Source organism: Lontra canadensis, unplaced genomic scaffold (genome assembly GCF_010015895.1).
Source record: "Lontra canadensis isolate GAN:19392208 unplaced genomic scaffold, GSC_riverotter_1.0 scaffold47, whole genome shotgun sequence".
Classification (NCBI taxonomy): Eukaryota; Metazoa; Chordata; class Mammalia; order Carnivora; family Mustelidae; genus Lontra; species Lontra canadensis.
In genome coordinates, this window is record NW_022631041.1 from 8,868,627 (window position 1) to 8,881,085 (window position 12,459).

At 33.3% G+C, this 12,459-nt stretch overlaps 1 protein-coding gene across 6 annotated transcripts in view; it reads left to right on the forward strand.

Moving 5' to 3' along the window:
• STXBP5 (syntaxin binding protein 5) overlaps positions 1-12,459 on the forward strand; it is a 170,516-nt gene that overhangs the window by 100,442 nt on the left and 57,615 nt on the right. For all 6 annotated transcript variants that reach the window (XM_032873133.1, XM_032873135.1, XM_032873136.1 and 3 more), the window contains 6 exons: positions 2,373-2,520; positions 2,730-2,797; positions 3,072-3,112; positions 4,179-4,399; positions 4,889-5,067; positions 10,850-10,975. In XM_032873133.1, coding sequence (XP_032729024.1) covers positions 2,373-2,520; positions 2,730-2,797; positions 3,072-3,112; positions 4,179-4,399; positions 4,889-5,067; positions 10,850-10,975 — 783 coding nt within the window. The remainder of the gene's footprint in view (positions 1-2,372; positions 2,521-2,729; positions 2,798-3,071; positions 3,113-4,178; positions 4,400-4,888; positions 5,068-10,849; positions 10,976-12,459) is intronic.

Genomic DNA, 12,459 nt, shown 5'->3' on the forward strand with positions numbered 1-12,459 from the left:
ATATATATATATATATATATATATATATATATATATATATCTGATCTGTAAATTGCCACCATAGCTACTTGGCAACTTTTTGTGGTATTTGCCATATTCTGCTTTTTCTAACATAGATGATAGTATGTTTACTTATAACATCTTTGAATTAAAGTACATTGCAAATAAGTAATATTTGTATCTCCTGCAGATAATCATTAAATATTTAATTGACTTTACCCATTCATATTCAGTGTTTCTCAGTTAGGGACAATTTTACTATTTTCCCCCTCTCCCCCCAGATACTTAATGTCTGTGTGAACGTCTTTTATAGAAGCTGCTGGCATCTAGTGGTAGAGGACAGGGATGCTGCTAGACATCCACAGTGCACAGGAGAGTCCCTCATAATAAAGAATTTTCTGATCCAAAATATGAATAGTACCAGGATTAGGAAACCCTGAAGTATAAGTGAACAGTATTATTTACCTTATTTTAAGGCATTCTTAGATTTACATCAACTTATGTGCTACCTATAATTATCAGTTGGGTATTTTTATCCTTTTTAAAAATTAGATAATATATATAGATTATATTTATATATACATGTATATAATATAGATTTTATGTGTGTGTGTGTGTGTGTGTGTATGTGTATGTATATCTATATTTCCACCATAATGGAGGAATTTAAAAATACTATTTCTAAATGGTAATCCTAAGGACGCCAGGTGGCTCAGTCTGTTAAGCGTCTGCCTTTAGCTAAGGTCATGATCTTGGGGTCCTGGGATCAAGCCCCACATCGGACTCCCTGCTTAGCAGGGAATCTGCTTCTCCCCCTCTCTCAAATAGCATCTAAAAAATACATCGATAATAAAATTGGTAGCCCTAGAATGACATTCTTTTTTTAAAAAAAGATTTACTTATTTATTTTAGAGAGAGACAGTGCAAGGGTGGAGGGCGGGGAGTGTGCCGAGGGAGAAGGAGAGACAGCCCTAAGCCCACTGCACGCTGAGGGCAGAGCCCAATGCAAGACTGGATCCCATGACCCTGAGCTCATGACCTGAACCAAAACCAGGAGTTGGATGTTTATCTGACTGTGCCACCTAGGTGCCTCTAGAATAACTTCCTCTTAATAGATTTTATTTTTTTCCCTTAGCTAAGTTTTCAAATAGTATGTGAGACTTTTATGTGTCATCTGTACCAAAAAATATTTAAATTAAAATACTGTGCAAATAACCTGTGGCTAGGCATTTTAAATAAAAATAGCAAATGGATCAGTTAAATGTATAATAATAGTAAGATTATTGAGCTTAAGTATTATAAAATGTGTTTTAAAGAGAAAAAAGTTACCTGCCATTTTTTAATTCATGTTTTTGTTTGAGGTTTTTTTCTGTGTTTTTATGTGTGGTTGAGGAATGAGTAATGACAGTTCGGTTCATTTTGAAATCTAGAAAGGAATTTTCCGAAATTATTCTTTAATTTTTAAATTATTACCAGTAGTAGACTGATAAATACATCTAATTTTTGCAAATGAGACACTCTGAATTTTTTAGACTTTATAGCCATATTCTGGTTTTCGTGATATTTTTAAGTAGCCATTCTCAAGGAATTCAAACCAGAAGAGAAATACCATTGTGTATTTAGTTAGGATTTTACTTTAATTTTGAGATTTTGGAAAGCATTTTTTGCTTTATTTAATGAAATAACTTCATATCTAGAAAACCTTTAAGGTAGAATTTTATTTAGATTATCATTGAAACAAGAGAGTATCTCTAGATTAAATATTATTGTATTCCAATGCAATAATATTTAATCTATTAATTTTTCCAATCAAGGAAAAAAAAGGAGAACTGAAAATTTGTATTAGCTCTATTGATATAAAGGTGAGGCATCTGTTGATTGAGAACCTTACACCTTAATGGTTAGGAGCACTGTTTAAATTCTGCTTCTCCTTGTTAGATGGCGTGCCTTTGGGACATTACTCTTAAGTGTTTGTTCTTCAGTAAAATGTCCACATCATAAGTTTGGTGTAGGAAGTAAATAAGGTATATGTATATATAAAGCACTCAGTCCAGAGTGTGTCACATGGTACATTGTTCTAACTGAGCAACGTGCATTATAAAAGATGCCTTTTTTTTTTTAACATGTATGCATGAAGTAAATCTATTAATCTCTATGGTAAAATGTATGTAATTTCTAAAAATACGGAAAAGAGCATTGTATCCCAAAACTTGTAAGTTCAGATAATGTTATATAGACCTTCAGAGGATGTTATCTTTAAATCAAAGTTAAAAAATTGTTTTCATTCCAAAGCTGTAAATATTTTTTAAAGTTTTTGTTGTTATATTAATTTCGTTAAATTAATAAATATTTTTCTTTCCCTGTTGTTAAAGATATCCTATATTTGAAAATCCCTACCCTTTGACTATACATGAATCCCCTGTTACATGTTGTGAATATTTTGCTGATTGTCCTGTGGACCTTATTCCTGCACTTTATTCTGTTGGAGCTAGACAGAAGCGGCAAGGTTACAGCAAAAAGGTATCGAACATGAGTTTTAGTATTTAATCTTACATTTCAGCATTTTATATTTATCACCTTGGAGTATTTGATAACATTGATATCGCTTTTAGAGAAAATAAATAGTCCTTTTTGGAAGCAAAATATGTTGTTTACTGTTGTCATAGAAATATATATGGAGATGTATGGTATGCTTGGAAGTTGCTTTATACAATAATCTTTTTTTATAGGAATGGCCCATTAATGGAGGTAATTGGGGCTTGGGTGTTCAAAGTTACCCAGAAATAATTATTACAGGGTAAGTAAGATCCTGTTTTGCCACTAAATCACTAATAGCTAAATATAATTAAGAGTATATAGACTTTAATTAATTGGGCAAGTATTGCTTTCCTTTATGCTGTAATGTATTAAGAAATGTTATTGTTTAGAACCTGCCAACTTACCCTGAATTTTACCTTTCTTCATTTGGTTGCTATCTTTTCAAATAACAGTATACTTCAAAGAAAGAAAAAAATGTGATTTTTTTTCTTTCCTTTTTTTCTTCACAATTTTAACTCATTTGCTTTTCATAGGCATGCTGATGGGTCAGTTAAGTTCTGGGATGCTTCTGCAAGTAAGTATTTAGAATATTACTTGTTACATGTTATGCAATCACTGCTTCTATACAATCTGTTTTATAATAATTTTGTAACCAACATTTAGTTTAAAATTTAGAAGCTATAAAGTTAATATGTGATTTATCAAGTATACAAGTTTAGAATTTCTGATAGAGGTAAATATTTTTATGGATATTAACTAGTAAATTAAGAAGGATTCTCAACAGAAGTAATCAAATCATTTGTTCAAAATTTCATCAGACTTTCTCTTTTTAACTCAAAAATAAGAGAGGGAATATATGGGCACCTGGGTGGCTCAGTCGTTAAGCATCTGCCTTCTGCTCAGGTCATGATCCCAGGGTCCTGGGCTCGAGCCCCGCATCTGGCTCCCTGCTTGGCAGGAAGCCTGCTACTCCCTCTCCCATTCACCCTGCTTGTGTTCCCTCTCTCACTGTGTGTCTTTCTGTCAAATAAATAAATAAAATCTTTAAAAAAAAAAGAGAGAGAGAGGGAATATATTTCAAATCAATAGAAATTTATAGAGTAATTTTAATGCCTGATTCCAAGCTAACAGTAATTTGTGCCGTCTTTGCAGAATATATATATGGTGGTTACACAATAGCAAAAAAGGGAAAAAATTGTCAATGTTTGCAAAACATACATAGTAAGCAGTGAGAATCCCGTTAACTTGGGGTATTTCTGTTTCATCATGTAGAAATGTGAGATAGTATTAGTACCTTTAATAGAGAAAATAAGTAGGAAATCATTTTAGAAAGCAAATATGTTATTTTCATTATATTTACACCTTTTTTTTTTTTAACAAAATCTTTTCATCAGTCATTTTTTTCAGGTTACCTAAATTCATCATCATGATGCATTTTTTTCTTAATGAATACAATTTTTTGGTCAATAGGTACAGTGATTGCTTCATCTAAAAGTCTAATAGAAATGTAGACCTGGAAAGAAAAATATGGTTCAAATGAATAAAGGCTGTTTTCCTTAGATAGTATGTCTGATTACATATTATTTTATATTTGTCCTATTTGTATTAAAGTATCTAACATATATTATGTTTTCTTTTAGTAACTCTACAAGTATTATATAAACTAAAGACATCGAAAGTATTTGAAAAGTCAAGAAATAAAGATGAGAGGCCAAACACAGACATTGTAGATGAAGATCCATATGCCATTCAGATCATCTCCTGGTGTCCAGAAAGTAGAATGCTGTGCATAGCTGGAGTTTCTGCTCATGTTATTATTTATAGATTCAGCAAACAAGAAGTGATTACAGAAGTCATTCCAGTAATAATCTCTTAATTATTTTCAGTGTCAGATGTCTGACATTTTAAAATTTTTGAATTATTTAGATTATTTGGGATCAGTTTTATCTAGAATTTTAAAGAACACTTAAGTGTTTACATTGCCATCTATCTTTTGTGGAAAATAGTATAGTTTACCCATATCTTTTTAGTGAGCATTTAAATTTAACTCTTTATATATACTATATGTTTCATTTAAGGAAAGTTAATATGAATATAAGCATACTCTAATTTGGTATTAACAGGAATGCAGTAAATTCTAAAATCATTTTTAAAAAGCTGAGTCAGAAACATGTTTTTTCTTTGCTAAATCTTTACCTTTAGAAATCTTGTTACATTTTTACCTTTAAAAATGTTGTTCCCACTGAAGCATATATGGATATGTGTATAAACTGTATGAAATATTCTAATAATTATTCAAAGTAGGCAAACTGTCTTTTTTTTCAAACTATTTTTTTTTTTTTTTAAACAGATGCTTGAAGTTCGATTGTTATATGAGATAAATGATATGGAATCCCCAGAGGGAGAACAGGCACCGCCTTTGCCAACACCAGTTGGGGGTTCCACTCCTCAGCCCATACCTCCTCAGTCTCATCCTTCTACCAGTAGCAGTTCATCTGATGGGCTTCGTGATAATGTCCCTTGTTTAAAGTAAGTTATTAAAAAATACAGATTTTTTGGAAATTATTTTTTAATTTAGATAAATTATAAGCTTCTTACAGTACTATTTTCCTGTGATAGAAACAAATGACATAAGATCATTTCTTTCGTTGTTTTGTTATGGTTAATCCAATTCATTTTTTTGTGGCATCAAGAAGAATATGATTGAATTCTGAGATTTTTATCTTTAAAGTGCCAAGATTTGATCTTTAAACATACTGGTAGAATAGCATGGATCTTTTCTGTATATATAGGTCAATCTTCCAAAATCCATAGATATTTTCTAGTCTGGATTCATATGGATCAAATGTACATGTAGACTGCTTTCTACCCCTCTGAAAATTCTGGTTTTTTGGTCTCTAGAGATTCAGTCATTTTGTAATCATTTTCTCTTCTTTCTGAATCTACTCTACCACAGCAGTATCATTATTTAAATGCCTTTACTGTAGCATTCCAAATTTGAATACAGTTTGCTTTTTATCCAGAAATAAATCGGATACAACTTTCTTTTCCTTTTTTTCTAATTTATATTATTGAGTTGTTAGATTTTCTAAAGGGTATGAGCCTTAAATATGGCAGAGAAATAAGTGAGGAAAGAGCTAAGATCACTGAAAAATTTTATGAAGACTATGATTAACTACATTTACAGGGAAGTCAATTAGGGTAGTGACTAAAAAGTGGATATGGAAAGTGTCAAAGCAATTCAGTACAAAAATTGAGGAGCAAAAGCCAGGTTAGTAAATTCAAGCTAGGGAGGCCTGGTGAGAGAGAATTTGTATTTGTTAAAAGAACCAGGCTTTGCCCTGGTTTTGTTTTAGATCTGCTAGAGTCACTTTTCTTGGTGAATAGTCAAAAAGGATTGCTGTGGAGAATGTCTGTGTAACTAAAATTGCATTGTAGTCACCCCAAAGACATGGCAGATTTTTAAATATCAAAATTGTTTAAAAGTATAGCCTTTTTTTTTTCTTGAAGATTTTTATTTATTTATTAGAGTGTGGGGGGAGCACAAGTCCCGGGAGGGGAGAGGCAGTGAAAGAGGGGAGAGGCAGTGGAAGAGGGAGAAACTCCCTCCTGAGTGGGGAGCCTGATGCAGGGATTGATCCCAGGACCCCAGGATCAGAAACTTAGCTGAAAGCAGCAGCTTAAAGACTAAACCACCTAGGCACCACAAAAAGTATAGACTTTTTAAAAAATAAGCCTTTATATGTTTATATAAATTTGAGATTGTATGTTCTGTGTTAGTGTTTCTCAAGCAGGGATGATTTTGCTTCTCTGCATTTATTTGCCAATATCTGGAGACATTATTAGTTGTCCCAACAGTAGGAATAGGGTGCTACTGGTATCTCGTACAGAGGGACCAGAGATGATGCTCAAGTGCACACAGCACTGCCCTACAACAAAGAACTTCCTAGGTCAGAATGCCACTGGGGCCAACAATGTGAAACTCTGATCTGATCTAAAAAATGTAAGCACTGAGGTTAAGCAACTACATTCCTCAGAAAGGTCTCAAAGTTTCATTTTGTCCCTCTCATGTACATACATGCACACCCCTCTGTAACAGTTCTGGCACATGTTTAGCTAGAATGAAACTTGGAAATACAGAATTCCACTTTCTCCCCTTTTGTTACTTATTTAGTACTACTTTGCTTTAAACTTAAATTTGTAGAATTTCCATTAATGCTCTTCTGATTTTAATGTTTATTTTTCTCCAACCTTTTGTTAAATTTACATCTTATAAGCCTATAAAGTACAGTTTGTCTTTGACGTTTATTTTGGTGACATATTTTTGGTAGCAAAGTTTTGAGATTTTTGTCTAAAATGGACATATTCACCATTGACTTTTTAATCACAGGCGTTTGAGTTATACCTCATTGTTTTCCTTCTTACTAGTTTTTTGGTAAATGCAGTTATTTATTAACTTCACATTGTTTTAGTCCACAGTCTGAAAAGCCAATTTTTAAATGTCAGAAATATAATTAATTAATTATATTAAAATTAATATAATTTTTATATTAATATTAAAGTGACTAGTACTGAGTTTGTTTTTTATACAAAATGCTTTTATATGTAGTTATTCCTTTGAAGAAACATTTTAAAAGCAGCTATTTGATTTATTCCTTTTACCAGTGAAGTTTTATATTTTTAAATATCTTAACTGAGCTTTTGCAGTTTATTTGTCCAAACAGAAACATTTTGAAACTCCTGAGCCTCCAAACGTACATTTAAAATGCATTTGTACAAATTATGGAGTTTTTTGTTTGTTTGTTTTAAATTATGGAGCTTTTTAATAATACTCATCTCCTTGTCTTTAAAAAATAAAACCTTAATATACATTTACTAATACATTAAAATAATACACATGTAAACATTGTACACATAAAACATTATACCCACCCATCCCCCATTTTGCATTTTTAACCTATCCTGTCATTTCTTGATCCAATTTTTAATTTTTTACCAATTGGGAATTTTGTAGCAGGCTTGGCTGGCTTGTTTTTGCTTAAGAACTATTTGCTTTAAGAACTTAAAAAACTTGCTTTTAAGAACTCCACGAGTTTTTCTTATTTAATTTTATTTATTTATTTATTTATTTATTTATTTATTTATTTGATAAAAAGAAGGAGAGAGCACAAGCAGGGTGGCAGAGGGACAGTGAGAAGTAGACTCCCCACTAAGCAGGGAGCTGGATGCTGGACTTGATCCCAGGACCCTAATCATGACCTGAGCTAAAGGCAGACGCTTAAGTGACTGAGCTACCCAGGCATCCTCCATGAGTTCTGTATGTCTTTATCACTGAAGTTTTAAATGTGTCCATATACACACTTCAAATTTTCTTTAATGCTTCTTCCTGCTCTAATCTAATGTGCATGTTAAATATGCCGAAAGAAGATAGACACTTCTCTGAACCTTACCCTAATTCATCCAAGAAGAAAATAACACACACAGACTCTTCTATTCAGAAGAACTCTCAGTCTTCTTTTCTATCCCTTGAGATGGACAGCTGCCACTGATTAGTATATTTCCCTGAGAAAAACCAGAACTTCTCCTCCGCCAACATACAGTTCTGAGTGTACTGCCTTACTGACTTTGCATGAAGTGACTAACTCAGTTCATATTTGGAATACCTTTAGTGATTCATGTTTACCCTAAAATTTAGACAACCACATATTTGGTCAGGTGTCATGGTCTTCTTTACCAGAAGTACCAACTAAATGACTCAAAAGCATCCTTACCTCTGAATTTGGTGCCAGGAGATTTAACATTGAGTAGTTTTCCTGCTGTCCTTCTGTCATTACACTGTCACTCCAGGGCAGAGCCTCAAGAATTACTGAAGTAAGCCTCAAGAACTACTGAATTACTTGTGTAAGTTTTACAAGAGCAGTTATTAGAGAAAGAGTCTAAGTAATCAAAAATGTTCTCACCTTAAAGTCAAAGTAGATTTTTTTAATAGTGAAAGTAGTCAAACTCAGAAATATACTACTCATTTTAATTTTAATTGACTTAATTAATAAATTAAAAAAAGGAAAATTTTATCTTCCAAATCCACTTGAAGTTTCCTGATGCAAGTATTATAGGTGTTGTATCTAACTGGCTCTATTCTGGGGTGCTTGGGTGGCTCATTTGGTTAAGCGCCTGCCTTTGGCTTGGGTCAGGCTCACTGCTCAGTGGGGAGCCTGCTTCTCTCTCTCCCTCTGCATCTCCCTCTGCCTGTGTGCTTTCTCATGCACACACATGCTCTTTCTCTCTGTGTGTCAAATAAATAAATAAATAAATAAATAAATAAATAACTCATTTTTGAAAAGGTAGGTGGCTGTATACCTTAGAAAGTCTTGTATTCAAGATAGGAATCCCTCAAAATCCTAGAGGAGAACATAGGCAGTAACCTCTTCAACATCAACCACAGCAACTTGTTTCAAGACACGTCTCCAAAGGCAAAGGAAACAAAAGCAAAAATTAATGTTTGTGACTTCATCAAGATAAAAAACTCCACAGCGAAAGAAACAGTCAACAAAACTAAGAGGCAACCCATGGAATGGAAGAAGATACTTGCAAATGACACTACAGATTAAGGCTGGTATCCAAATCTATAAAGAACTTCTCAAACTCAATACCCAAAAAACAAATAAGTCAAAAAATGGGCAGAATACATGAACAGACAATTCTCCAAAGAAGACATACAAATGGCTAACAGACACATGAAAAAATGTTTAGCATCTTTAGCCATCAGGGAAATTCAAACCAAAACCACATTGAGATACCACCTTACACCAGTTAGAATGGCAAAAATTAACAAGGCAGGAAACAACAAATGTTGGTGAGGATGTGGAAAAAGGGGAACCCTCTTACACTGTTGGTGGGAAAGCAGGTTGGTGCAGCCACTTTGGAAAACAGTATGGGGGTTCCTCAAAATGAGCTTTCAGCTCATTCATTCTTTCAAATGTTGAGAACCTCTTTTGCGCTAGTGTTAAAAGTAACTGCAAGGTTTCTGCCTTCATGAAGTTTTGAAGCATTTGTGATTCTTACTTCATAATGTGTTTCAGATCTACCTTTTTCTTATTGTTTTACATTAATTACAGGCACTTTTTAATTGTTTTCCTATTCTACTTCATGTTGCAAACCTCCACCAAATTAGTCTTTCTAAAGTATTTCTTATAAACCTTCATTGGCTTTTAATTCCTTAGAATAATGAAAATATATTTCGTATAAATTGACCATTGACAGCTCTTTCGAAGGACTTGTACTGTGATTAGATAGTAACTTTTTTAGACAAGAAGACAACTGGAAAATGACAGAGCCAAGACTTAAACTCTAGCCTTTCAAAAGCCCTCAGTTCTTTGCAGCTAGCCCCTGAAGACCCTTTAAAGTCTGACCTCAGCCTATTTTGCTAGTGATTTCTCACTGTTAATACACACACCTACACTGTGAGCAAACTTACACATTTGTTAATCTTTGACTATCGGTTTCCTGCTTCTTGTTTGCATGTTTGCAAAAGCAATGTATTTTGAGCTTTTATTCAGCAATTACTGGAGAAAGAGTCTACAATCAAAATTACTATCAACTCAGAGTATATTTTTTTTTAATAGTGCAAGTGTCATGCACCCAAAAATAAATTTCTCACATTTTTTTAACTCCTTATGTTTGGGGCCACTTTTTATTTTCTTAGACCATATATTTAAGTCTACTTTTCTAACTTGCTTTTTTTTTTTTCTAATTTGATTTTTTTTCTTCCTCTTCTTTTTTTTTTTTTTTAAAGATTTTATTTATTTATTTGACAGACAGAGATCACGAGTAGGCAGAGAGGCAGGCAGAGAGAGAGAGAGGAGGAAGCAGGTGCCCCGCGGAGCAGAGAGCCCGATGCAGGGCTCGATCCCAGGACCCTGGGATCATGACCTGAGACGAAGGCAGAGGCTTTAACCCCCTGAGCCACCCAGGCGCCCCTCTTCCTCTTCTTAATCCATGGACTTCTTCTTCTTCTCATTCTTCTCTCTATACCTCCTTCCCCTTCATACCCATTCTCTTTTTCTCCCTCTTCACTTCCAACCCCCCAGTTTATAATGGGAACTTATATATGCTTTCTTATTTTTGTTATTTATGTACATGTTTTGTCTCCATGTAGATTAAATGCCTATAGAGAATAGGATTCAGTTTTTTTCATTTTTGTATATTTAATTCCATATACTTTGTGCATAGTTATTTATGCATGACTTTATAATTAATAAGCTAATAAGATACATGAAGATAGGTTAAAAGGTAATGTTTTCCTTTATTACAGAGTTAAAAATTCACCACTTAAGCAGTCTCCAGGTTATCAGACAGAACTAGTTATTCAGTTGGTATGGGTCGGTGGAGAACCACCACAACAAATAACCAGCCTGGCAGTCAATTCTTCGTATGGATTGTGAGTATAATTTATGTGTTTCTCAGTCTCTTCATTCCATACTTTTTTTTTAATTTTTAAAAATAATATGATCTTTATTACAACATCAATTAAAAAGTTGTATATCTTTAACTTCAAATCAGACTTAGTGTTTATTTGGAAAATAATTCTGTTCTGAATAATCTACTCTGGGTATGCTAGCTTATAGTGCTTTCCAAAGAATTGAGATTAAAGTTTAAAGTCAATCTGTACTTTCATGGATATACTATCAGAAATGATTTCCTTATTAATATTCGGTATAATGGAGATCTAACAGCATCAACTCAGAAGACTGTTCTAAGCTAATTAGATGTTGAACCAGAGCTATATAATTTCTTCTACTTCCAAAATTCACTTGTATAAATTATAAAGGCATAGTAATAGTTTGGTAAAGTATTATACTACAGTTGTATCATCAATTCATACCTTTAAGTATTGAGTATGAATTATAATACTTTTTATTATAATTTGGTAGACTTACCAAATATTTTTGTTTGTTTTAAAAATCAACGTTGTGGTATTAGAGAAGCCATACATTGTTTATTCCCAGAGCCATTTATTGGGTCACTTGGTCGTCGTCTTTTATGTTAGCCCTAGGGAGGGACTCATCTTTTTCTTCTTCCTGAAGCTGTTACCACTCACTCTGTCTCTTACAGTTGTATACCCAGCTAAGACTGGCTATAGTCTGAGATTCTCATCTCTCAATGTCTTTAATTTGCTGCCCCACAATGTAAGAACACGAACCTTCTCTCTTTTACTATTTCACTGCCCATAGCCATAAAGAAAGAGGGAATAAGAAAAAGAACCAATAAGAAATTTCAAAGGAAGTTGCAAATCAGTTGATCACAGGCTGATGGACTCACAGTTAACATATTTTTAGCCCTTGTTGCATGTTTTTAATATTTGAGCTGGCTGCCAAAATTGTTTAATGTGAAATCCATATTTAGAGCTTTAACTGGAAAATCTAATTACCTGGCCCATTGTCTCTAATCTGCTTGGCAGTGGTCAGCATGAACAGAATTGAAACATTTCCTCTTTAGATGGGTCATCTAACATCCTTCTGTGGCTTGTTTGTCTTACTTACAGAGTCCCTATGTACATTTCAGTTTTCAGCTTCTGACTTTAGATATCTTAAAAGAGTCAAATTCCTTTATTCATAGTTGCTCGGTTTATAGTACCTGACTCATAACTGGGAATGTATTTGGAGTACTCCAAAGAGAGACCTCCAGCATTTATGTTTTCCACTTTTTATTCTTGACTGAATGGATTACCAAAACTTTCTCAGAGAGATAATCTCCCACTTCCCTAGTGGAAGAGAATGTCTTTCTCTGAGCTGCTCGAAATGTCCCTAAGTCAGAAAAATAAATGTCATATTTCCTAGCATGGAGATTTATGTCTGTGATCAAGTTTCACTTCCTATGCCAACATTTTTTTTTAATGATACAGACTTTAAATCATTTATGTCT